Raw genomic sequence first — 26,163 nt, forward strand, 5'->3', positions numbered from 1 at the left:
ATGGGTTTAGGTGTGCGGCCGGGAGTCCGCACCTTGGGGGGGGTTCTGTCACGCCCTGGTCTTAGTATTTTGTGTGTTCTTTATTATTTTGGTTAGGCCAGGGTGTGACATGAGTTTATTATATTTATTAGAGCGGATACGATGAAGTACCCTTCTTAGGAGATTGTCTGTCCTCGTCCTAGGCTGAGTTCTCAACTGCAGCTGATAACCGCGACGACTAGGATGTAATGACTTCTTCTTTGGGGAATAATAGTTCAAAGTTCATACCATTCTGCCATAATCAGTTTGCACTGTATTCTGGCTGGTCTAGTCGAAATTCACAATTCTAACGTGGCAATCGTCACCTCCACGTTATCTTGTCTCGTAAATTTCGTTAGGTTGTAGTTGAAATTAGCCCTTTTAAATGTACGGACAGCAGTCCTCACGTCATCAGGAACTAAGGTTGACTTCCGTCAACAGGCTTTTGCACTGGGGAGAGAAGGGCGTGTTTCATAGTTCTCAACCAATGTCTGTTCACTTGGGTGTGGCCACTGACTGGGCCTAAGTTATACTATGAAACAATTATCTTATTTAGGAGGCTAAAATTACATTTAATATTTTCACAAATAGTTTCATATTTAAACATTTCAATGGCACAACAATTCCATGTGAATCTGATACCTAGAATGTGTAGACTTTCCTATATCCAATTTATGTCGTCCTATCATCAGATATAATGTCCCAGACAACAACTGATCTGACATAATATTCTTTAAGTACCAACAGACACTTTCAACTGGTTGAGAAAGGGAAATAATGTTCCATTCCCCAACCTTTTGATGTTACCATACTTTCTCTGTGGTGACAAAGGGCTTTCCAAGAGTCCATTCTGTGGAGTCATAAACCTCACCCAACAGGGCAACATCATGAAGGTGCTTAGGGTCATTGTCCTGTTGGAAGGGGAAGCTTTGCCCCAGTCTGAGGTCCTGAACACTCTGGAGCAGGTTTTCATCAAGGATCTCTCTGTACTTTGTGCCGTTCATCTTTGCCTCGATCCTGACTACTCTCCACCATGCCACCATTGTGCTTCACCATAGGGATGGTGCCAGATTCCCTCCAGAAACTTGGCATTCAGACCAAATAGTTTAATTTTGGTTCAGACCAGAGAATCTTTAGGTGCCTTTTGGCAAACTCCAAGTGGGCTGTCATGTGCCTTTTACTGAGGAGTGGCTTCTGCCTGGCCACTCTACAATAAAGACCTGCAGAGATGGTTGTCCTTCTGGAAGGTTCTCCCATCTCCACAGAGGAACTCTGAAGCACTGTCAGATTGAGCATTGGGTTCTTGGTCACCTCCCTGACCAAGGCCCTTCTTCACCGATTGCTCAGTTTGGCCGTGTGGCCAGCTCTAGGAAGAGTCTTGGTGGTTCCAAACTTCTTCAATTTAAGAATGATGGAGGCCACTGTGTTCTTGGGGAACTTCAATGCTGCAGAATCTTTTTAATACCCTTCCCCAGACACTATCCTGTCGCGGAGCACTACGGACAATTATTTTGACCTCATGGCTTGGTTTTTGCTCTGACATGCACTATCAACTGTGGGACCTTAAATATACAGGTGTTTGCCTTTCCAAATCATGTCCAATCATTTGAATCTACCACAGGTGGAATCCGATCAAGTTGTAAAAACATCAAAGGTGATCAGTGAAAACAAGATGCACCGGAACTCAATTTCGAGTGTCATAGCAAAGGGTCGGAATACTTATGTAAATGTGATATTACTTTTAAAATGTTTATTACATTTAAAATGTTTAATACATTTGCAAACATTTATTAAAACCTGTTTTCACTATGGAGTATTGTGAGCAGATTGCTGAGGATTTATTTGTATTTAATCAATTTTAGAATAAGGCTGTAATGTAACAAAATGCGGAAAAAGTCAAGGGGTCTGAATACTTTCCGAAGGTGCTGTATATGCAGTTATCTTAGCCGGCAAGCAAGCCAGCCAGATAAAGTTAGTTATTTTAGTATGCATGCTAGCCTAGCCAGCTAACTAGCCAACCACCATGGTTGACATAACTAAGTAATAAGCCAGAAATCAACACCAATTAATCTAGCCAAAGCAGGAACTCAGAGACCATAACAACAACAAATCCAGTAGATATACAGTAGAGAGCGGAGACTTACCGATTGATGGCTGAGTTGGCAACCAAATAAGAGCCAAGGAGCGAGGTGCTTCAGAGCGAGAGGCCGTTTCCCCGGGCCGAGGAGGAGACAGCTAATAGAATAGCAATAGTACTAAACCCCGGAAATGAGTCTGGGTCGTTCAGCCATTCCTTTGGGGAAAATGTATGGAGAAAGAATGGAAAAAAACACAGAAAATAAGGTCTGAGGTTAATACGGGCTTTGGAGATCTTATACGTTTTGTTCTATGAGAACATCAGCATCCCTGCTGTTCACAGCGTGGTTACCAGGGGACTAAAACAGCTGAGAAGTTGAGCCTCACACTTCAAATCGCTTAGTGGTTGCGGAAATTAACCCACTATGCTGTTTACATTCTGCATCTACATCATATCGCTGAGTCTACCTTTAATAATATGTATATAGATAATGTTACCGTTACAGTTGCTGTGTTATTTTAGCCAGTAATATTACTGTTTAGTGTTATATGGCTTATTTCAGGGGAAATGTGTAGTATCTATTAGTATTCTAAAGTACACTGAACCAAAAATAAACGCAACATGCAACAATTTCAAAGGTTTTACTGAGTTACAGTTCATGTAAAGAAATCAGTCAATTTAAATAAAATCATTAGGCCCTAATCTATGGATTTCACATGACTAGAAGTATAGATATGCTAGTCACTGAACTTTTTTTTTTAAAGGTACTGGCATGGATCAGAAACTCAATCAGTATCTGGTGTGACCACCATTTGCCACATGCAACGAAACACATCTCCTTCGCATAGAGTTGATCAGGCTGTTGATTATGGCCTGTGGAATGCTTTTCCACTCTTCAATGGCTGTGCGAAGTTGCTGGATATTGACGGGAACTGGAACATGCTGTTGTACACATGACTGGAACACGCTATTGTACACATGACTGGAACACGCTGTTGTACACATGACTGGAACACGCCGTTGTACACATAACATGTCTGGTGAGTATGCAGGCCATGGAACAACTGGGACATTTTCAGCTTCCATGAATTATGTACAGATCCTTGCAACATGGGGCTGTGCGTTATCATGCTGAAACATGAGGCAATGGCGGTGAATGAAAGGCATGACAATGGGCCTCAGGATCTCGTCACGGTATCCCTTGACTAGAAGAATAACTATAAATTATTTTGGGGGGGATAACTGGGCCAGTACATTAACTGGGCCAGTACATTGTGGAAGGTTCAGAGAGAAATGTATTATGTAGAATGAACATGGCTCTCTGACACGTGGAATAAGGAATTGTGTCAGCTCTATTCATTACATTTCTATCTGAAACTTAACATATTGTTACGCCACTTGTTTTGCTGGGTCTTGGCCTTTGGGAGAACCCGTGGACAGGAAGGGGTTAACGGCCAATGTGATTATCCGGATCTTGTGATCTAGACCTGAGCCATGAATGAGTGCCTTTTATGTGCAGTGAGCAGACTGCATCTCAGCCGGTAAAGCTGCCTGAAAACCACACATCGCGGTGAGTTGGATCAAATGGAATGATTACCTGTATATAGATCTGTTCATGAGATGTATATATTGTTTGTGAAATCATATTTGCCTATTTGAACTGACCTGCTTCTATGAATGTTCCTATGTATCTCTGACAAGTTTGAGACAGCTTTGCTGCACCCGTGGTGTCATTCGTGAGCGATCCAGATTGTTTTTTAAGAGTTGCTGACCATACAACCGTAGCTTTTTCATATAATTATTTCAAATGGCAAGATTTAAAGATGTTTGTAGAACTATGAGAGGGCTAATCTGCCTGGAGAAAAACATTTCACTGAGGGAATGACATGCACTGGCATTTCGTCTGGTTTTTTAACAGAGTGGGTCATTCATTCATAGCCTCCTGGACTCCAATACTCTCAGCCCCGATCTAATGGTGAATGGACTTAATAGTAGCACATGACAACAGGCACTGCTGTTGATCTACTGTATTCTACAAATAAAGAAGGGTGAACTGAATGATAACCGAACCACCTCACTGACGGTAAACTACTGTATTATGTTCCTCTAGCCATAAAATGCTTGTTAGTGTATTCTTTCTACCCGTGTAACAGTGCTGTAATGAACTCATGTCAACATTCAAAAATTCAAGATGGACCAACACATCTCAAAGGTGAAAAATGGTTATACATTTTGGAATGGTTATACAATTTTGGCCCTGAAGTTCTACTGCAGCTGCTGGTTTCCATGCAATCCCTCCGATCATTGACTGATTTAGATCTGGGACCAAATGCCATTTGAAATCATTTCAAATACGTTAGCTGTGCTTCATTGAGCTTCCCTATTGCAAACCCCACCCACATAGCAACCCAGGCAGGCTGAAGCAAGCGCTTAAAGTACGTAAAAGATTACAAATAGTATTTGAACCCCGGTTTCCCTGGGACATCAGCTGATTTAACTATCTTGTCAGTCAATTATATGTACAATTCAGCAGATGTTTAGGTGAGCGATTAGCATTTTGGCTGCTTGTTTATGTTTAACTCCTGGAAAAGAGGTTTTGGTAATTAGTACTCTCAATAACTAAACCATGATGCCCTTGTCGTTTTGATTTGAGGGTGGATATTGGGAGTTATGGCGCCATGTATCTGAATCCCCTGGTAATCTGGCTAGTTGACACCGAGAAGTGAGGTGTTGGGAGGCTGTAGCTCTGCCTCTTGGCCATGGAGACAGGGGGGCCTGGTCAGCCCGGTCAGCCAGGCCCGGTGCTGGGGCTTCGGAGTCTCTCCTTTGCCTACCAGGGATTGCTAGAGATCCCCTACGAAGTCATACTAGCCCAGCGAGACACCCTGGAAGTGTTGGACCTCAGCTACAACCTGCTGGAGGAGTATCCTTCTGCTCTGAGCCCTGTAGAGACAGAGGCAAATACACACATATTACATACACACGTGCTACACACACACACACACACACACATCTTAGTTCCATCTCTCTCTTTCATGCACCAATCAGAGACATGCTATGCATGTGTACTATACTATTAACACACAGTCTACCTGGCAATGTTTCTCCTTCATTCAGCTGCCAACGGAGCCCAGCTCTCCTGGGTGAACTGGAGAAGCTCAGCACTCTGATCCTGGACTGCAACAGCTACTCGTCCCACGTCAAATTCCCCTACATGCCTAGTGTCACCACCGTGTGGATCAACAAGAACAAGGTCGGCAACCTGCCCATCTTCGTTGAGGAGATCCGAAGCAAGTTCCCCAACATCAAGTAAGACTGGCTTTTACTGAAGCCATTGGGGCAGTGTGTGCGTGTGTGTTTTTGCCTGGGTGACAGTTTCTGTTGAAGCCAACATCTTTGTTGTTTTCATTCCAAACTGCGTTCAGTAGGGTGCAACATTGTGGAGCATTGAACAGACATGTTAATACAACATAAAAAACATGAAACCAGAACACAAACACCATTTTCAAGTTTTAATGTCACATGCACAAGTACAAACCCACTGTTCCTAGGCCGTCATTGAAAATAAGAATTTGTTCTTAACTGACCTGCCTTAAATAAAGGTAAAATAAAAATAAATAAAATAAACAATGCAGTAATACATAAATCAATGTAATCCTAAAAACAAAATAAATTAGAACAAACAAGAAATACAAATAAGATAAGAACAACACAAGAAAGTAAGTAAGCTATATACAGGGTCAGTTCCAATACCATATTTACAATGTGCAGGGGTACTGGAGTGATAGAGGTAGATACAGTGAGGGAAAAAAGTATTTGATCCCCTGCTGATTTTGTACATTTTCCCACTGACAAAGAAATGATCAGTCTATAATTTTAATGGTAGGTTTATTTGAACAATGAGAGAGAATAACCAAAAAATCCAGAAAAACGCATGTCAAAAATTTTATAAATTGATTTGCTTTTTAAATGAGGGAAATAATTATTTGACCCCTCTGCAAAACATGACTTAGTACTTGGTGGCAAAACCCTTGTTGGCAATCACAGAGGTCAGACATTTCTTGACGTTGGCCACCAGGTTTGCACACGTCTCAGGAGGGATTTTGTCCCACTCCTCTTTGCAGATCTTCTCCAAGTCATTAAGGTTAAGGATGACGTTTAGTAACTCGAACCTTCAGCTCCCTCCACAGATTTTCTATGGGATTAAGGTCTAGAGACTGCCTATGCCACTCCAGGACCTTAATGTGCTTCTTCTTGAGCCACTCCTTTGTTGCCTTGGCCGTGTGTTTTGGGTCATTGTCATGCTGGAATACCCATCCACGACCCATTATACCCATCCACGATCCACGACCCATGAGGGAAGGAGGTTCTCACCCAAGATTTGACGGTACATGGCCCTTTCCATTGTCCCTTTGACGCGGTGAAGTTGTCCTGTCCCCAAAGCAGAAAAACACCCCCAAAGCATAATGTTTCCACCTCCATGTTTGACGGTGGAGATGGTGTTCTTGGGGTCATAGGCAGCATTCCTCCTCCTCCAAACACGGCGAGTTGAGTTGATGCCAAAGAGCTCCATTTTGGTCTCATCTGACCACAACACTTTCACCCAGTTGTCCTCTGAATCATTCAGATGTTCATTGGCAAACTTCAGACGGGCATGTATATGTGCTTTCTTGAGCATGGGGACCTTGCGGGCGCTGCAGGATTTCAGTCCTTCACGGCGTAGTGTGTTACCAATTGTTTTCTTGGTGGCTATGGTCCCAGCTGCCTTGAGATCATTGACAAGATCCTCCCGTGTAGTTCTGGGCTGATTCCTCACCGTTCTCATGATCATTGCAACTCCACGAGGTGTGATCTTGCATGGAGCCCCAGGCCGAGGCAGATTGACAGTTCTTTTGTGTTTCTTCCCTTTGCGAATAATCACCAAGCTGCTTGGTGATGGTCTTGTAGCCCATTCCAGCCTTGTGTAGGTCTACAATCTTGTCCCTGACATCCTTGGAAAGCTCTTTGGTCTTGGCCTTGGTGGAGAGTATTTGACCCCCTCTCAATCAGAAAGACTTCTGGCTCCCAGGTGTCTTTTATACAGGTAACAAACTGAGATTAGGAGCACTCCCTTTAAGAGTGTGCTCCTAATCTCAGCTCGTTACCTGTATAAAATACACCTGGGAGCCAGAAATCTTTCTGATTTAGAGGGGGTCAAATATTTATTTCCCTCATTAAAATGCAAATCAATTTATAACATTTTTGACGTGAGTTTTTCAGGATTTTTTTGTTGTTATTCTGTCTCTCACCGTTCAAATAAACCTACCATTAAAATTATAGAGTGATCATTTCTTTGTCAGTGGGCAAACGTACAAAATCAGCAGTATTCAAATCCTATTTTCACTCACTGTATGTAAAGGAGTAAGGTGACTAGGCATTTAAGTGTTGTTGTCTGACCTCTGGATGTTTTTACTTCCTGTAGGATTCTCAGCATGATGAACAACGAATCAGCACCCAGCTACTTCAATGGAGGGAGTCTAGACCAGTACATAGACTACAGGTGAGCTTGAGTGAACACAGCTGATACACTAAAGCTGCACCTTTTTGATCAGGTGTCTTTTTAGATTCAGATGAGAAGGATGTGTTGTGTAACCTCACAGGTCATAGGAATATGACATGATTCTATAACTCAAAATAAATTGGAGTTAAAATTGTGTGATATGCAGTGCATTTGGAAAGCATTCAGACCCATTGACTTTTTCCATTTTGTTACGTTACAGCCTTGTTCGAAAATTGATTCAATTATTTTTTTCCCGCATCAATCTACACACAAAAAAACCCTTGCGGATTGGTTTTGGAACGACTTACTGTTCCTCATCAATATGTTCTGTCATTACTACAGTATGAAATTATGTGGTTTATGCTTTTTGTGTCTCACCCACCAACATATTCCTCCTCTGGCCACACAGGCAGTATGTGATCAGTCAGATCCCAAGCCTGAAGATCCTGGATGACACTGAGGTTTTGGAGAAAGAGAGAGCGCAGGCTAAGAAGACCTATAGGATGCAGAGGACCAGGGAAGGCAGCAAAAAGAGGAAGGAACTTCAACATTAAACCCTCCATAACACTGCTCCCTATCGAACTGAACTTCAAAGATTTATCAAGATGAGAAAAATAATCATTGTATAGATAACTAGTTCAAGGCAAGTTAGCACAATTTCAAATATATTTTCAACATGTTTATCAAAATTAAAATGAGACTTATCTTATGACTTTATGGTTGAGGGGATTCTATGCTGAAATATGGAATTGTTTTAAGATGGTCATGCTATGGAGTATTTAGCTATTTGATTTGGAATTTTAGGACCCCTTCAGGTACAACACGTATTTGCTAAAATATTGAATTTGGCCTTTACTACTATAGCACATAGAAATACATTGAATAACACATTCATAAATGGCTAAAAAGACAGTCAGAAAATAAATCATTAGGAACAAGTGTCTGTCCTTTTTCTAAAAGATATAAGAATGCTCAGGAAATATACAGTATCAGTCTAAAGGTTGGACACACCTACTCATTCAAGGGTTTTTCTTTATTTTTTACTATTTTCTACATTGTAGAATAATTGTGAAGACATTAAAACTATGAAATAACACATATGGAATCATGTAGTTACCAAAAAGAAAGTGTTAAACAAATCGGAACATATTTTAGATTCTTCAAAGTAGCCACCCTTTGCCATGATGACAGCTTCGCACACTCTTGGCATTCTCTCAACCAGCTCTACTTGGAATGATTTTCCAACAGTCTTAAAGGAGTTCCAACATATGCTGAGCACTTGTTTGCTGCTTTTCCTTCACTTTGCGGTCCAATTCATCCCAAACCATCTCAATTGGGTTGAGGTTGGGGGATTGTGGCGATCAGGTCATCTGATACAGCACTCCATCACGCCCCTCCTTGGTCAAATAGCCCTTACACATCATAGAGGTGTGTTTGGTCATTGTCCTGTTGAAAAACAAATGATAGTGGGACTAAGCGTAAACCAGATGGTTTGGTGTATCGCTGCAGAATGCTGTTGTAGCCATGCTGGTTAAGTGTGCCTTGAATTCTAAATAAATCACAAACAGTGTCACCAGCTAAGCACCCCCACACCATCACACCTCCTCCATGCTTCATGTTTGGAACCACACTGGCAGAGATCATCTGTTCACTTACTCTGTATCTCACAAAGACATGGCGGTTGGAACCAAATCTCCCCAATTTGGACTCCAGACCAAAGGACAAATTTCGACCGATCTAATGTCCATTGCTCGTGTTTCTGGGCCCAATTCTCTCCTTCTTATTGGTGTCCTTTAGTGGTTTCTTTGTAGACATTTGACCATGAAGGCCTGAATCACGCAGTCTCCTCAGAACAGTTGATGTTCAGATGTCTGTGACTTGAACTCTGTGAAGCATTTATATGGGCTGCAAGTTGAGGCTGGTAACTTTAATGAATTTGTCCTCTGCAGCAGAGGTAAATCTGGGTCTTCCTTTCCTGTGGCGCTACTTATGAGAGCCAGTTTAATCATAGCGCTTGATGGATTACATTGTTCCCCCCCCCTCAATCTACTCACAATGCCCCATAATGACAAAAAGAAAACAGATATTTAGAATTTTTTACAAATGTAAAGAATAAAAAATCAAAAAAACATATTTACAAAATTGTTGTTGAAGCAGTGATTACAGCCTCGAGTCTTCTTGGATATGATGCTACAAGCTTGGCACACCTGTATTGGCACACCATTATTCTCTGCAGATCCTCTCAAGCTCTGTCAGGATGGATGGGAAGCGTCGCTGCACAGCTATATTCAGGTCTCTCCATAGATGTTCGATCGGGTTCAAGTCCGAGCTCTGGCTGGGCCACTCAAGGACATTCAGAGATGTCCCAAAGCCAATCCTGCGTTGTCTTGGTTGCAGAGTTGTTGTCCTGTCGGAAGGTGAACCTTCGCCCCAGTCTGAAGACCTGAGCGATCTGGAGAAGTTTTAATCAGGGATCTCTCTGTACTTTGCTCTGTTCATCTTTGCCTCGATCCTGACTAGTATCCCAGTCCCTGCCGCTGAAAAACAACCCCTCAGCATGATGCTGCCACCACCATGCTTCACCGTAGGGATGGTGCCAGGTTTCCTCCAGATGTGATGCTTGGCATTCAGGCCAAAGTGTTCAATATTGGTTTCATCAGACTAGGGAATCTTCTTTCTCATGGTCTGAGAGTCCTTTAGGTGCCTTTTAGCAAACTCCAAGCAGACGGTCATGTGCCTTTTACTGAGGAGTGGCTTCTGCCTGGCCACTCTACCATAAAGAACTGTTTGGTGGAGTGCTGCAGAAATGGTTGTCCTTCTGGAAGGTTCTCCGATCCAGAGGAACTCTGGAGCTCTGTCAGAGTGAGCATCTGGTTCTTGACCACCTCCCTGACCAAGGCCCTTCTTCCCCCGATTGCTCAGTTTAGCCATGTGGCCAGCTCTAGGAAGAGTCTTGGTGGTTCCAAACTTCATCCATTTAAGAATGATGGAGGCCACTGTGTTCTTGGTGACCTTCAACACTGCAAAAATGTTTTGGTACCCTACAGACAATTCCTTCGACTGTCAACTGTGGGACCTTATATAGACAGGTGTGTGCCTTTCCAAATCATGTCCAATCAATTGAATTTACCACAAGTGGACTCCAATCAAGTTGTAGAAACATCTCAAGGATGATCAATGGAAACAAGATGCACCAGAGCTCAATTTGAGTCTTCTTCTGTAAATAGGTTTAGATTTTTTTAAATTATTTTTTTAATTTGTAAAAATGTTTAAAAAAACCTTTTTTCGCTTTGTCATTATGGGGTATTGTGTGTAGATTGACGAGACAAACAAATAATTTAATACATTTTAGAATAAGGCTGTAACGTAACAAAATGTGGAAAAAGGGAAGGGGGTTCTGAATACTTTCTGAATGCACTGCATACAAAAGTGTGTGGACAAATTAGTGGATTCTGCTATTTCAGCTATACCGGTCACTGACAGGTGTATACAATTTAGCACACAGATATGCAATTTCTATAGACAAACATTGGTAGTAGAATGGCCTTACTGAAGAGCTCAGCCACCTTTCCAACAAGTCAGTTAGTCAAATTTCTGCTCTGCTATGAATCACGCTTCACCATCTGGCAGTCCGATGAACGAATCTAGGTTTGGGTGATGCCAGGAGAACGCTACCTGCCCGAACGCATAGTGCCAAATGCAATGTTTGGTGGAGGAGAAAGAAGGATCTGGGTTGTTTTTCATGGTTTGGGCTAGGCCCCTTAGTTTCAGTGAAGGGAAATCTTAATACAACGACATTTTAGATGATTCTGTGCTTCCAACTTTGTGGCATATATAGAAATGGTTTGTCAAGAACGGTGTGGAAGAACTTGACTGGCCTGCACAGAGCCCTGACCTCAACCCCATCGGACACCTTTGGGATTAATCCTTTGGGATTAATTGGAATGTCGACTTCGAGCCAGGCCTAATCGCTGAGTCGCTGGTGCGCGATGAGACAAGGACATCCCTACCTCCCTAACCCCGACGACACTAGGCCAATTGTGCGTTGCCCCACGGACCTCCCGGTTACGACAGAGCATGGGCGCGAACCCAGGGACTCTGATGGCACAGCCCTTAACCACTGCGCCACCCGGGAGGCCCCTTTTCTGAGATTCTGAGCAGTGGTTGGTCAAGAAAAAACACCTGCCCAACACTATTTGAAGAATATGTTATCATCCATATTATGAGTTAACCATTTAGAAAGAAAACAAAAACAAATGTTAACTTATCTCACTCACTACCTCACTACTTCGGTTTATGGCATGGACACCATCATCTTTGGTGCTCTGCATTTACGTGCACGTGGAAATTATAGTTAAAAAATCATGACATTTTTGGCATGAGGTTAGCAGTGTGTTAGCAGTTCAAAATCACATTTTAATAATAACATCATTAGCTACCCTTCTGCCCACTTCAGCTGTACAGAGAAGAAAATTGGTATATGTGACTATTGTTTTTTTTGTTGCAATTATTTGTTATCTTGACCATATGCTTTTAAAGTAAAATTACTGCATTTGAGGTCGAGGGCTGTGACAGCATAACTAGCTAGCCAGTAACGTTGATTGCTCTTCAAAACTTGCGCGATAGCCAGGCTATAAGTACTATATAAACTCACCCCACTCACCCCATTCCGTACAAATGTGCGCAACCGCAACATTCAAACGAGGCTACAAAGAAAACTTATGGGACTGTAGCCACTGTGTTGACGTCGAAATCGGGGGTGTGAACTAGGTTTCTATTCAAGCGTTGATCGACATGGTAATGGCTCTATAGTATTGGAGAAAAGTTGAAAAAACTGACCCTCTGTTACATCTTGACGTGCCATGTCGTAGCGTACAGCACGCATAAAGCAACTATTTCTGTCTTACAATCTTTCTCCACTAGGTAGCACTTCTTTCATCCTTTAAAAACAAGAAATTGACAGTGACGGGGTAAGGGGGGGATACCTAGTCATTTTTTTCGTCATCATTGCATGCGATCATCATTCTCAAAGCCTCGGTTTACTTCTAAGATCACTTTAGCACTGCCCTAAAAACCCGATTCAAATTCGACACAAACCTTCAAATAGGTATGTAATGACACATTATATAAACTCTTTATAGTGTTTTATTTACAATTTAGAGGCGATAAGGTGTCACCCATCCCTCTGTTCCCCTCTCCCAGGGCATCAAGGCTGTGCTGGCAGAGAGCTATGAGAGGATCCACCGCAGTAACCTGGTGGGCATGGGGGTCATCCCTCTGGAGTACCTGGCCGGGGACATGGCAGACACCCTGGGCCTGACGGGCCGAGTGCGTTACACCGTAGTCATCCTAGAGCCACTCACACCCCTGGTGATGATTGTTGACATTAAGGTACTTTACATAGGGTGGGAATTGGGAAATTCTCAGTGGAAATGGAAAATTGGACACCTAGTCAGTTGTACAACTGAATGCCTTCAACTGAAATGTGTCTTCCGCATTTAACCCAACCTCTCTGAGTTAATGAGTTATGCGAAGGTCTGAGTTGCTAGTAGATGCCTAGTCCAAAAAAAGAACACTTTGTGATTTCTATGAACTCTCTAATACATTATGATTCTGTCATTCCCTTACAGCTCGACACGGGCAAAACATTCCAGGCGAGGATGAGGTTCGGCACAGACTGGAAGCTGACGTACTTCCACAACGGAGGCATCCTCAACTACATGATCCGCAAAAATGTCTGAGAACTAGAAGGAGCGCACCATCGGGACCAAGCCGCGCTGAACACGCACATCCTCCATGGGGACGGAGAGACAGAAAGCCCTGACTCGCCCTCTGTTGGTTTGAGTTCATCATGTTGTCTCCATTGGTTTTAGTGCATTAACCCGTAGACGTTTAGCCATAGGACTTCTTTGATTATGTAGTGCTGAGTGCTTATTACTGTTGGTGAGTAGGGTTGCACAATTCCAGATCCAGTTCATTCCCAGTTGTTCCAGGTCTTCCTGGTTAGTAGATTCAGGAGGGAATGAGCAGGAAATGCAGGAATTCTCCAACCGGGATTTTTTGGGAAAGTTGATGAAGGCCGAAATTTTAGTCTTTTAACCTTGCTTAAAACAAAAATGGAATCATTGTTAATGGTGAGCGAATGTTGCACCTTTTTTCTTTCCTATTTTGGGAAAGTTACCAGAATTGTTTCAACCCTAATGGTGAGTTTGGCTACCCTAGTACTAGTGTAACAGGGGGCGAGTTAATCAAATCAATCTATCAAATTAATATAAGTAAACATCATTAGATTTCTGACCTGAAGCCACATTTCATATTTTCTTGAAGCACTAATGGTTTTATGGACCAAATTGTTTCTGTCTATCAAATTGGAATGAAGGCCTACTTTGAGATTCGCACTTGTTTGTGACCTCGTCGCTCTGATATGGATAAAATGTGTGTTTTGTCTGCTAAAAGGCCATATCAGGGCTAGTGGCTGCCTCCTAACAGTCTTAGTGCTGTCCCCTTCCCGTTCTCCTTACCATAACTGGAGAGGCCAGGGGGAATTCCTGGTACATATCCACCATATTGCTTTCGCCTATTATGTATTGATAGTGATTGCACAATGATTTATATCAACTGTTATGTTATGGGCAGGTTGGCGTTTATTGGGATGAGTCTTGTCCTTGAGGCAGAACTGAGCGATTTCCGCTAGATGGGCCAGCTGCAAAGTCAAAATTGCCTATATTGTAACATTTATGAAAGAAAAACATTACCTTCTTAATTTCAAGATTAGGGTTAGCAGTGTGGTTAGGCTTAAAATAAAATGTTATGACTTGTGGCTGTGCCAGCTAGTGACCAGTGCAGAGCTACCTCCAGATCAAGATTCATGATGAAAAATGCTAACCTGCATGATATGGCTCAGGGGCAGAGTAGACTACGTTTGTCAAATTGTTGAACTTCTACTTTACTCAAATGCAGCATTGTTGTGTCAAAATAATGTAGCATTATTAGCATACTATTATTAGCCTATTCTTGAAAAATAACTAATAAAGCAGTAAAATAAAGATTAACCTGATAGATTTCTGGAATAATATACGTTTATAAAATAATTGCATACAAATCATTACATTTTAAATGGAATGTGAAATTAAAATAAATTCTGTACAGTAAATGTGTAAAATGTTGCAAATGACCTCAAATGTAATTTGAGGAAGCAACTGAGTGATCCCACAACTGCATACGAAGCTGTCTCAAAGGCAGCTGATGCCTTTCTGTATTTGTGTATTTGAGTTTCTGTGGCATAATGTGAACTGTAGAGTTGGCATCATATACACTCAGTGGCCAGTTTATTAAGTGCGCCCATCTTGTACTGGGTCGGACGTCCCTTTGCATCCAGAACGGCCCAAATTCTTTGGGGATCTGGAAACATTGCTCAATATGTGTCAAGGGACGTAACGTGTGCCAGGAAAACATTCCTGACACCGTTACACCACCACCACCAGCCTGTACCGTTGACACCAGGATGGGGTCATGGACGCCAAAATCCTGACTATGCCATCAGCATGACACAGGCAATGTTTTTACACTCAATGTTTTTCCGTTATCTGCCAGTTTGTGGCACGCCTGTTAGCTTGCACAATTCTTGCCATTCTCCTTCGACCGCTCTTCAACAAGCTGTTTTCTGAGATACTGGAACTGACCATCATACCACGCTCAAAGTTGCTTAGGTCACTAGTTTCCCCCCACTCGAACTTTCAATCTAACTGTGACCGACTGCCTCGATGCCTGTCTGCCTTCTCTATATAGAAAGCCACGGCCACGTGACTCACTGTCTGTAGGCGCAAAGCATTTTAGTGAACAGGATGGCATACCTAATAAACTGGCCATTGGGTGTAGTGTCAGTGATGAGAGTAACCTGAATCTTACGTTGTTATTCATAAAATATTAAATTTTGTTAATACAGAAATACTATAGTCCACAAACCCAGTTATGACTGATTTCAGACAAGACAGTGTTACTACCATCAAGGACCGTACATTTGAATACAACCTTGAGACGGTGAAATCAAATAATACTTGAAATGTACACGTTGAGAGGTATGCGTTACTCACAATACAATTTGTTATACACAGATATGAAATATTACACAGATGACCAGTGCAGCAGTTACAGCACTCAACAATAATGATAGTAATAAGTATAGCTGTTACACACGTGAACAGTACGGTACATGTTAAAGCTACTCAACATTAAGAATGGTAAGGAATCCAGTGTCATTGGAGTGAACGATCCCGTTAAACTACAGTAGCTGGGAAAAGCGTGGGCTTCAGCGGTGCATGTGTGACATGTTTGCGACTGATGTGTTTGATGCAGTACTTCCGTTTCATTAAAGCTGACCTCTTCATCTATCTCTGTAGTACCGTAGTAAATCTCCTTTTGGGCGATTGGCTGATGTTACCTGTATGAATGCAACTTGTCTTGCGGGTCAGCTCCACTCCTGTTGGAACAGCAGTGAAAAGAAAACAGTTCCGATTCATAGCATCAATCCAACGTAGGGATCCCCCCCCTCGGCTCACGTCTTGATGTAACACATGTAGAGATGTCCCCTGCCCGTCTTACAGTCTCTGATCTGCCACTTGGCCCTCCTCCACACCAGAACACACCTCCTGGTCCCCTTCCTCTTGCCTCTGGCCGGGCTCTTCCTCCAGTTGGTGTAGGTGATGGGTTCTCCACCCACCCACTCCCAGCGTCCTCGGCTCTCCCTGTCGTTTAGACCTGAGAGATGGAGAGAGGACAGTGAGTGAGGTAGACGCACGCACACACGTTGAGCCACTTTTCGTCCAATGGAAATAGGACAGGGTACTTTTTACCTATCCAGAATGGCTTCCTTCCACTGAAGTCCCACAGCCAGTCCATGTCAGCCTTGGAAAAAACGCTCACCAGATTGGCTTGGTGACTGGAACCACAGGAGAAATAAGAAATTATAGTTTACTCCAACACAAAGGCATATTCTCGCAAAATAGGTCACATGTTTCTTGTTCCCCTCCTCACCTCTCCCTGCATGCCCTGATGGCGGTGCTCCACGACGACTTGCGCTCGGTGCTCAGGAAGTAGCAGTTGCCGCTGTGATAGGTCCAGCCCTTACGACAATTCTGAGCACTGACCATCTGTGTCGGGGGAGGATGAAAATGGCTGGCCAATGAGTTGAGAGTTCATTACTGAAATATGAAATGGCTAACATTAAGGGCTGGTTTCCCAGACACATCAAGCTCAGTCCAAGACAGTGGCCCAGAATGTTGAGCTATGACTTGGTTAGCCCATACTCTATGACCCTGAAATAGTATAAGTATGATATTCATAATACAATTGGGCAATTGATGAGGGTACATTATTCTGTTTCCGGCACCATCCGTCCCAGATTGATTACCTCATCAGTGGGAGCCCAGGGCTTCCAGGAGACCCCGTTGCAGCGGAGGAGCCCGCCTGAGCTCTGGTTAAAGTGTAGGAGCCCCATCAGCTCTGGGACACAGGGTTTAGGGCTAGAGCTAGGTGAAGGCTCCTGAGGGCCAAAATTATTAGAGTAAGTAACACATTTAGTAAATTTGTTCATCATATTGGAAGTAGTTTATAGGCCAAGAGAGAGAGACTGTAATCTATGCTTTGGGTTTGTTTATATAGCCACTGCCACCAATGACTGAATAACCCTCAGTGTCTGTTTATATTGAGGCGATTTCAGTCCTAACTTAGCTGTTACACCATGAGATCCAAACCTCTCGATGTGATTGTCGGTGTTGTACTAAAGTCGCTGCGATATAGAACCTGTTATGAATCAATGTAACGATGACTCACCTTATTGGGCTTCTCAGGCATTGTACGTGGGAGCAAGCTGTCACTCTTCGTCTTAGGGACAGGTTTAGGGTTGAGGTTGGGAGCCACTGGTGGTGCTGCGGCTGCATGTTGCTGCCGCCCTCTGCTGGTCACCTGAATATTAGCCTTCCTTCCCTTCCTAGACGGAGACTTGTCATCCTCCAGGCGCACGGACATGATCCCGTGGTACTGCAACCACAGAGTGGCAGTGAGAGAAAGACAGTGATGGCTGTCCCTAGGTTGGATTCGCTGTGTTAGATTAGTGCAAAAGGTCGTAGCCTTACCGTGAACACAGTTTCTGTTCCATTACGATGGACTGACGATGGTGGAATCTGTGAGAAGATAATACATGATCAAGTTGTACTACATAACTCTTAGGTTTAGCATAGTTTAGAGTGAAGGCTTGGAACAAAGACTTGGGACAAACCTCAACAGAATAACAGTCACACCGGTGATTACAGAGTTAAAAACTCACCGTCTTTCTGTTGGCCATGGCTCTGAGTTTCATATGGGGCGTGGCGGGCCCAGCAGCGGGCACAGACTGGGGCATACCATCGCCCCGGGTCCAGGTCATCTGCTGGTCTCCCTTGGCAAGGGGTAGTGTCTCCAAATGAATGGAGCCATGTTGGGGGTACGGCCCTGACTGAACCTGCTTCCCCCCCAGACTGGAGCCCATAGGGGCCCGACTGGATCCACACTGTCCTGGAAAAGCACAGAGACTTACATAGAGATTTTGAAACCACGTCAATACTTCATAGAAGGTTGGTGTATTGTCTATCAGTCTTTGGCTTCCTCGGTCCCTCCAGTTTCAATAACTTGAAAAATGTACCTTGACAATGTACAACCTTTTTAGATTAAAATAAAGAAACGGCATTGACTCACAAGACAATAGAAAATGTTTCTATTTGATTTAGTCACTAGTTCCCCAGTGTTCACCTTTCCCAGAGTCCTTGATTTTAACCAGCGCTTTGGAGGTGCTGCCTACTACGGTTCCCTCAGGGGACACCAGTGTCACTTCAAATGTCTCCTCTGCCTCCTCCAGGTGATCTTGGGTAATTTCAATACGCCAGCTCCTTTTGGATACGCCTTCATAGAGAGCACAGGTTTGAGTTACCTATCTCCTAATCTATGATGGTAACTCATATCAACATCCCACTCCAAAGCCACACATACCAGGATCAAACTGGATTAGGCTGGACGGGCTCAGAGTGAAATCCTTTCCAGCAGTCGCTGTGACCTCTCTCACCTAAGATATTGACAAAAGGGGAATCCGAAAGTGACATTACATTCATGGCACTAAAATGGATTTGCAGTGCCATCTATCACTTGATTTACCTCACCGAGACTAACCTGGTTAAATAAAGGTAAAGAATGAATATATGCAATTTAGCAGAATTTCTAGATTACAGGAATTGTTCTAAGAATCATACTGTTTGAAACGGATCGATCAGAAACCTTGATGGTGATGTACGAGGACTCGGCCATGTTGCCTTTCCGTAGGACGTCCAGTGAGACAGGGCCCTGGTCCTCACATGCCTGGTACTCAGACACAGCCAGCTCCACACGAGACCACTTCAGCTCCAGCCTGCAGCATGGAACCATGAAGAACACAGCACAGTGAAAACAGTTTCACACACTTACCAAAGACCCTGCGTTGCCTTTCCAAGTTGATTGAGGGTGATGGTACCTTCTTTCATTACGAGGACACAGTACAAATCTTCATAAGCTGTCATATAAATTGGCCTCGTCGTGTACAGTAGTATGTATGTAACCATTGGTTCTCTCCTCCCCCTGACTGACCACAGTATGTAGAGCATACTAATACTATTTGTGTCTTGTGCGGAGTAGCAGCTCACGTGTGGGAGGGCCCAGTGTTCCCCAGGGGGTCGGACACTCTGAACTCCAGGCTGTCCGACAGGGCTTCTGTCGCTGGGTCTATGATATACACGATAGTCCTTTTGCTCAGGTCCCTCTGAGTGAAACGCTGCTGGATAAAGCTGCCTGCAAGAGCACAGTGTAAGATGGACTGTTTACTGAAGAGCAAACACAATTAACCTGGGGTCTATGTGCTATCGTAATGGTCTTTTTTTGAAGGAGCACTGATGGCCTAATTAAATGCATTTGGATTAATTATGCGTAAAATAAATAATATTTCTGTATTTTCAGTGGATAAAAGGATAAAACTGAGGAAATGGGGCCTGACGCCCCTGCATATAAGGCTTCACCTTTAATCGTATTCTCCAGGTAGCCAAAGTATGGTGGCCTGTGGATGTGGAAGGTGAGGTCTTCGTCCTTGGTGTTGCCGTCCTGCGCTCTCAGCTCCCGGTACGAGAGGTAGATCCCATAGCGACCGTCAGACAGGACTTCAGCCTTCCACAGAGACTGCAGCTGCACAACCTCAGGAGCCGAGCTGTCCAAAGGCTCAATCTGGAATACAGGGTCTTGTTCATTAGGCACCATCAAAGGTGTCCATCAAAACATTGCACAACTAATTATTTTGATTCCACTACTATTGAATAAGTTGCTGTGCTGATCTACTGTATACCTGAAACGGCACCTCAATCGACATATCTGGGCATAGGTGTGTATGCAGATAAGTGTGTCCTACCTGAATGGTAAAGATAACAGGTTCCGTCTGCACCCTCCCCTCCAGCAGGAAACTCCTGTTGGTAGTGTCTGAGGCCGTGAAGGCAAAGCGGTCGATCTGCGACGGGCCGCCCCCGTGCCTGTAAGTCACCTCCAGCTCCTGCAGGTCCCACTGGGTGAAGTTGCCACCGGTAGCGAGCGGGACACCGCCACGAAGCAGTGTGCCGTACTGCGGAGGCTGGGCCAGGAAGAAGAGCAGGTCACTGGGTGGGGTGTCGGGGTCGGACAAGGCGAGGGCGTCAGGGGTCACCGCCATGGAGGAGTCCTGAGGGACTCTCAAGCCGCTGTTACAGGTCAGTGATGGCAGCACGTGGTCGGTGGTCTCAACGTAAATCTCCAGGGTGCCGTTACGGGTGGCCTTGCCATTGCTGACGACGAACCTAACAAAGACATACAGGAGCATGGCAGGTTCTTAGGGGAAGGTACTTCATCTCATACAATGTATCAAACTTATAGATGTGGGTCAGATGTGAGCCATCTGCTATCTGTTATGATGGCTACAGTCTTGGAGATGTCTTTTTTTTTTCTACAAACCAGCATCGTTTGCAGCATGTTCCAACCACTATTATGTGGAATAATGTTAAGATTATCAGCCGCGTCATTTTATACATTTAAAAGGGTCGCCATTACTGTAGTGTCTCCAACGACGCGGTGGCTCTGTTGTCGTGGACGTAGCCCACCAGGTTGGCAGCGATGTCCATCTGGCTGAAGGTGCTTATGGCCACCCCAGGGTGTTTGATGTACTCCATGTGGCCATTGCCGGGGGGGACTGTAACGATGTAGAACAGCTCCTCGGGTTTGTCTGTACCGTCCATCGCCAGCAGGACGTCTGTGGTCAGAACCACGCGCTCACCGCGGCTGGTCTTCACCGGCTTCACAAAAATGGCAATGTCTCCTGGGAATTGATAGAGAAAGTGAAGTCTTAAAATGAAAGTTTGCACAAATTTGTTTACACAACATAGACTTATAAACCAGCTTATTTTATTCATTATTTTAGCTGAGTTTAACATTATTCTAATAACATAAGACAACAGTAGTAGTAGCTACCAGCTGATATGATGAGACTTCTTTACTAGCATTTTTTTTTTTTTTACACAGACCATGAACGTGTAGGTTATAGCAAACTGCATAATAGTGCACTTCCCAGGTTGGTGGTCTGTCCATCTGTTCACAAACCTTTCTCCATGTCCCTGAGGGAGATGTGGAAGTGCTGCGCGGGGGAGCGGTTCTTCCCGTCCAGCAGGTGGAACACAAAGAAATCCTGTGTGTGTCCCAGTGGCCCGGTATGGAGGTAGCGCAGCAGGTTCATGTCCACTGTCTCCTGGGTGCAGTTCATCCCCGCAGACTGGGTCACCCAGTCAGAGCCTACCTGAGAAGGGACCATGGACAGTTAGGGAGAGAACACATAATGGAAGGCACATAATGACTGAATGTTGATGATTTACTTACAGTGAAATCATTAGTGGACTGAAAGTAATATCTTTTGAAAAATGTTAGGTTGACATGCATGATTTTGCATGTTTCAAAAGTTGAATAATGAAGAATATATATATATATATATATATATATATATATATATATATATATATATATATATATATATATACACACACACAGACACACAGTTTAAGTTGGACGTTTACACTTTAGCCAAATACATTTAAACTCAGTTTTTCACAATTCCTGACATTTAATCCTAGTAAAAAATTCCCTGTCTTAGTCAGTTTATTTTAAGAATGTGAAATGTCAGAATAATAGTGTAGAGTGTGATTTATTTCAGCTTTTATTTCTTTCATCACATTCCCATTGGGTCAGAAGTTTGCATACACTCAATTAGTATTTGGTAGCATTGCCTTTAACAGTTTTAACTTTCGGGTTTTGGGTAGCCTTCCACAAGCTTCCCACAATAAGTTGGGTGAATTTTGGCCCATTCCTCCTGACAGAGCTGGTGTAACTGAGTCAGGTTTGTAGGCCTCCTTGCTCGCACATGCTTTTTCAGTTCTGCCCACAAATGTTCTATAGGATTGAGGTCAGGGCTTTGTGATGGCCACTCCAATACCTTGACTGTGTTGTCCTTGGGCCATTTTGCCACAACTTTTAGAAGTATGCTTGGGGTCATTGTCCATTTGGAAGACCCATTTGGAAGCTCTCCAAGCTTTAACTTCCTGACTGATGTCTTGAGAGATTGCTTCAATATATCCACATAATTTCCCTTGCCATCTATTTTGTGAAGTGCACGAGTCCCTCACACAGCAAAGCACCCCCACAACATGATGATGCCACCCCCGTGATTCACGGTTGGGATGGTGTTCTTGGGCTTGGAAGCCTCCCCCTTTTTCCTCCAAACATATTGATGGTCATTAAGGCCAAACAGTTCCATTTTTGTTTCATCAGACCAGAGGACATTTCTCCAAAAATGATGATCTTTGTCCCCATGTGCAGTTGCAAACCATAGTCTGGCTTTTTTATGGCGGTTTTGGAGCAGTGGCTTCTTCCTTGCTGAGCGGCCTTTCAGGTTATATAGGACTTATATATATATACAGGATATATATATATATATATATATATAGGACGATATAGGACTTGTTTTACTGTGGATATAGATACTTTTGTACATGTTTCCTCCAGCATCTTCACAAGGTCCTTTGCTGTTGTTCTGGGATTGAGTTGCACTTTTCGCACCAAAGTACGTTCATCTCTAGGAGACAGAACGCGTCTCCTTCCTGAGCGGTATGACGGCTGCGTGGTCCCATGGTGTTTATACTTGCGTACTATTGTTTGTACAGATGAATGTGGTACCTTCAGGCGTTTGGAAATTATTCCCAAGGATGAACCAGAGTTGTGGAGGTCTACAATTATTATTCTGAGGTCTTGGCTGACGTCTTTTGATTTTCCCCTGAGTTTGAAGGTAGGCCTTGAAATACATCCACAGGTACACCTCCAATTGACTCAAATTATGTCAGTTAGCCTATCAGAAGCTTCTAAAGCCATGACATCATTTTCTGGAATTTTCCAAGCTGTTTAAAGGCACAGTCAACTTAGTACATGTAAACTTCTGACTCACTGGAATTGTGAGACAGTGAATTATAAGTGAAATAATCTGTCTGTAAACAATTGTTGGAAAAATTACTTGTGTCATGCACAAAGTAGAAGTGTATGTAAATGTCCAACTTCAACTAGAAATATACATGTTTTTTTTTAAGTGAAATGTCCCTTTAATCTAGCATGGAACAATTCTTTCTATGCTGGCATTTGTTAATAACACGTACCAGTTCATATCAGATTATACAGGAGTGTACTGACCTTAACCTGTAGCAGTCCCTGAGTGGGAACGCTCTCCAACATGTAGACTATCTCCTGAGAGGTAGTGTCGCTGTCCTGAGCAAAGAGAATAGCACTGGAGATCAGCCTAGCCTCGCCTGCCTCCACCTCCAGTCCATTGTTCCTATAAGGCAGACAACCATGTAGGGTGAAGTTGCTTGGGTCAGTTTAGCATTTCCCCCACTAATGATTAAGGTTAGGACTGGGGGAGTGGAAACTAATCCTAGATCGGTACCTAGGGGAAGCTTCACCCAAACGGTTTGTTTATTAATTTGTGTGAAATGTGTACCGAATGTACACAGGAAGGAGAAATTGTGGTGTTGTACTCAGGAAAGCCAGAAGGGGGAGCACAGATATAAGGGAAGTCTAGATTAGGCGGGAGGACGTTTATACGACCTGTTGTAAACTGGTTGCAGTATGTTCCATGTCTGGATTATTGGTGAAGTAAACTCATAGTAAATTCTACAGAACGTGTGGACATCAATTAATTGTTTTCTCTGTGTGTAAATGTAACAAGTCCCATCTGTTACCTTATGACTCGAGGCTCCTCGTCATTGACAGGGAGTACGTTGACCATCACGTGCCTCTGGAGCTGGTGTTTCCCATCGTTCAGCTGGATGGTGAAGCTGTCCACCATGTTCTCAGAGTCATCATGCATGTACATCAGAGACATACCTGAACAGTGGAGGTGAACTCATTATTTGAATGTGCCTGTATGTATAACCCCACGACTGATGATCACTAGTACACAAATCCCACCAAATTGCTCTACTTGAATCTCAACAGCTTTTTCATGCTCTTCAGGATCACCAGTCTCAATAATGGCACAGTACTACGGTGTCCATATGAGGGCAGCCTCTGAGTCACAAGGAGTTGGTCACAGTACAGTACCATTCCTCAACTCCTGCATGGTGAAGTCCTGGACCAGCACCTCTGCGTCCCTGTGCCTGTTGACGGGTCTTCCATTGGCGGGCACGTCGTTGCCATACGTTCGGCCCATGATTGTGCCATGCTGGGGGGCCTGGACCACGCTGAACAGCAGGTTGTTCTTAGGGATGTCCAGATCCACCGCGTTTATAACAGCAGGGTCCAGCTCCTTCATATGGCCCTCTCGCACCTTTTTACACGGGAACATCAATGGGGATGTCGTTTAAATCGGTCCGGATGTGGTCCTAGAGTGAATTGAGGCATGTTGCACTATAGAATAGGTGGTTAGTGGGTTTCAGTTGTTGTAGATGTGAAATCCGAGAGTGAAGAGCATGAAAAAGGCCATCACTCGCACCTTAGAGGCTGCTGCCTTATATACATAGACTTGAAATCACTGGCCACTTTAATAATTGAACACTAGTCAATTTAATAATTTTTACATATTTTGCATTACTCATCTCATATGTATATACTGTATTCTATTCTACTGTATTTCAGTCTATGCCGCACTGACATTGCTCGTCCAAATATTGATATATTCTTAATTCCATTCTTTTAGATTTGTGTGTATTGTTGTGAAATTGTTAGATACTACTGCACTGTTGGAGCCTGAAACACAAGCATTTTGCTACACCCGCAATAACATCTGCTAAACATGTGTATGTGACCAATAAAACGGTCTTTGATTTGAACTTTATAATAGCTTTACATAGTGTAGACGAAGCCTCCAAATTCGGCCCAGGAAAGCTACAAGATGTGCAGGGTTTTGTTTCAGACCAGCACTAGCACACCTAATTCCACTTAATCATGGTCTTCAGCCTGGACCAGGTGTGTTAGTGATGGGCTTTGAATAAAACCCTCCACATCCAGTAACTCTCCAGGACCAGAGTTGGTGGTGACCTCGGCTGTGGATAATTGACAGCTTGACGACGGGTGACTCACCGTGATATTTCTGGCGAGAAACTCCGGCACCTCGTCATTGATGGGGTTGATGATGATGTAGAAGTGGACGTGGGCAGAGGTGTGTTTCCCGTCAGAGACGCAGAGCATCAACTGGTCAGCGGTTGGCTCGATCCTCTGGTGTCTGGACTGGACATAGTTCACATGTCTGTTCATGATGTCACTGTAAGAGAAGGAGGCTGAGGAGAGACCGGAGGAGAGATGCTGAGGTGGAAAAGTCCGGAAACCTTTACAGTTAATAACGTACATACTGGTAATACATACTACGAAAAGGGGACAAAGTTTGAGTTTATACAAAAGGTTAATGTAACAAGTGATTTATTTAGGAAAAGAAATCGGTGGATTGTTCACTGCTTATGAGGGATTCCAAATGGCTTGAGGTTACAGCACTACAGTCTAAGAAAAAGTGCAACGCCTGTGATGTGATTGGGGTTAAATGAAGACAAATATGACGGGTTAAAGCTACTCACCGATGCTGATGCCTGTGTTGCTTTTCTCAAATCCAGGACTGGGCAGGATATTCTCAATGTAGCCATACTGGGGAGGAGAGACCAGGCTGATCACCAGCTCCTCCAGGGGAGTGTCCACATCCGAGGCACTGAGGTGGGCTACAGTTATAGGGGCCACACCCCCCTCATCCACCACAAACACATCTCCTACAAAGGAGGAGAAGAACATCCATATTGATTGACCATTTAGGTATAATTGTGAGAGAAAATAGTAATGGAATGCACTATACAGTATTGCTCAATATTTTACATTTCTGTTGGTGTGCCCAGAGTGTTGCTTTCAGTATTTTTCTTCCACTAGCCTACACTTGCTAATA

At 43.6% G+C, this 26,163-nt stretch overlaps 3 protein-coding genes across 7 annotated transcripts in view; 2 read left to right on the forward strand and 1 right to left on the reverse strand.

Moving 5' to 3' along the window:
* The first annotated feature begins 3,562 nt into the window (after positions 1-3,562).
* On the forward strand, positions 3,563-8,730 carry LOC110531763 (leucine-rich melanocyte differentiation-associated protein). Its single transcript, XM_021615163.3, has 4 exons — positions 3,563-3,665; positions 5,213-5,404; positions 7,557-7,634; positions 8,044-8,730. The coding sequence occupies exons 1-4, from the start codon at positions 3,607-3,609 to the stop codon at positions 8,186-8,188; spliced, it is 474 nt and encodes a 157-aa protein (XP_021470838.2). The 5' UTR covers positions 3,563-3,606; the 3' UTR covers positions 8,189-8,730.
* Positions 8,731-12,804: 4,074 nt separating this feature from the next.
* LOC110532973 (cytoplasmic aconitate hydratase) lies at positions 12,805-15,026 on the forward strand. The gene is made up of 2 exons (XM_021617117.3): positions 12,805-13,025; positions 13,265-15,026. Exons 1-2 carry the CDS (start codon positions 12,897-12,899, stop codon positions 13,373-13,375), a joined length of 240 nt encoding a protein of 79 aa, XP_021472792.2. The 5' UTR covers positions 12,805-12,896; the 3' UTR covers positions 13,376-15,026.
* frem1a (Fras1 related extracellular matrix 1a) overlaps positions 14,696-26,163 on the reverse strand; it is a 31,668-nt gene continuing 20,200 nt past the window's right edge. For 2 of the 5 annotated variants that reach the window (XM_036987611.2, XM_036987613.2), the window contains exons 18-37: positions 25,808-25,993; positions 25,320-25,516; positions 24,342-24,567; positions 23,981-24,125; positions 23,433-23,574; positions 21,306-21,498; positions 20,760-21,024; positions 20,092-20,509; positions 19,709-19,910; positions 19,340-19,484; positions 18,939-19,068; positions 18,657-18,729; positions 18,420-18,569; positions 17,959-18,185; positions 17,768-17,815; positions 17,466-17,672; positions 17,044-17,175; positions 16,668-16,783; positions 16,487-16,572; positions 14,696-16,391 (exon numbers count right to left, since the gene is read on the reverse strand). In XM_036987611.2, coding sequence (XP_036843506.1) covers positions 16,189-16,391; positions 16,487-16,572; positions 16,668-16,783; positions 17,044-17,175; positions 17,466-17,672; positions 17,768-17,815; positions 17,959-18,185; positions 18,420-18,569; positions 18,657-18,729; positions 18,939-19,068; positions 19,340-19,484; positions 19,709-19,910; positions 20,092-20,509; positions 20,760-21,024; positions 21,306-21,498; positions 23,433-23,574; positions 23,981-24,125; positions 24,342-24,567; positions 25,320-25,516; positions 25,808-25,993 — 3,491 coding nt within the window. In that variant the 3' untranslated portion in view covers positions 14,696-16,188. Of the gene's footprint in view, positions 16,392-16,486; positions 16,573-16,667; positions 16,835-17,043; positions 17,176-17,465; positions 17,673-17,767; positions 17,816-17,958; positions 18,186-18,419; positions 18,570-18,656; positions 18,730-18,938; positions 19,069-19,339; positions 19,485-19,708; positions 19,911-20,091; positions 20,510-20,738; positions 21,025-21,305; positions 21,499-23,432; positions 23,575-23,980; positions 24,126-24,341; positions 24,568-25,319; positions 25,517-25,807; positions 25,994-26,163 lie in introns of those variants that run through there. The other 3 variants (XR_016483174.1, XM_090183849.1, XR_016483175.1) reach the window with 3 other exon arrangements.

The sequence above is a fragment of the Oncorhynchus mykiss genome, chromosome 9 (assembly GCF_057628025.1).
Source record: "Oncorhynchus mykiss isolate SJ-2025 chromosome 9, ASM5762802v1, whole genome shotgun sequence".
NCBI classification, from domain to species: domain Eukaryota; kingdom Metazoa; phylum Chordata; class Actinopteri; order Salmoniformes; family Salmonidae; genus Oncorhynchus; species Oncorhynchus mykiss.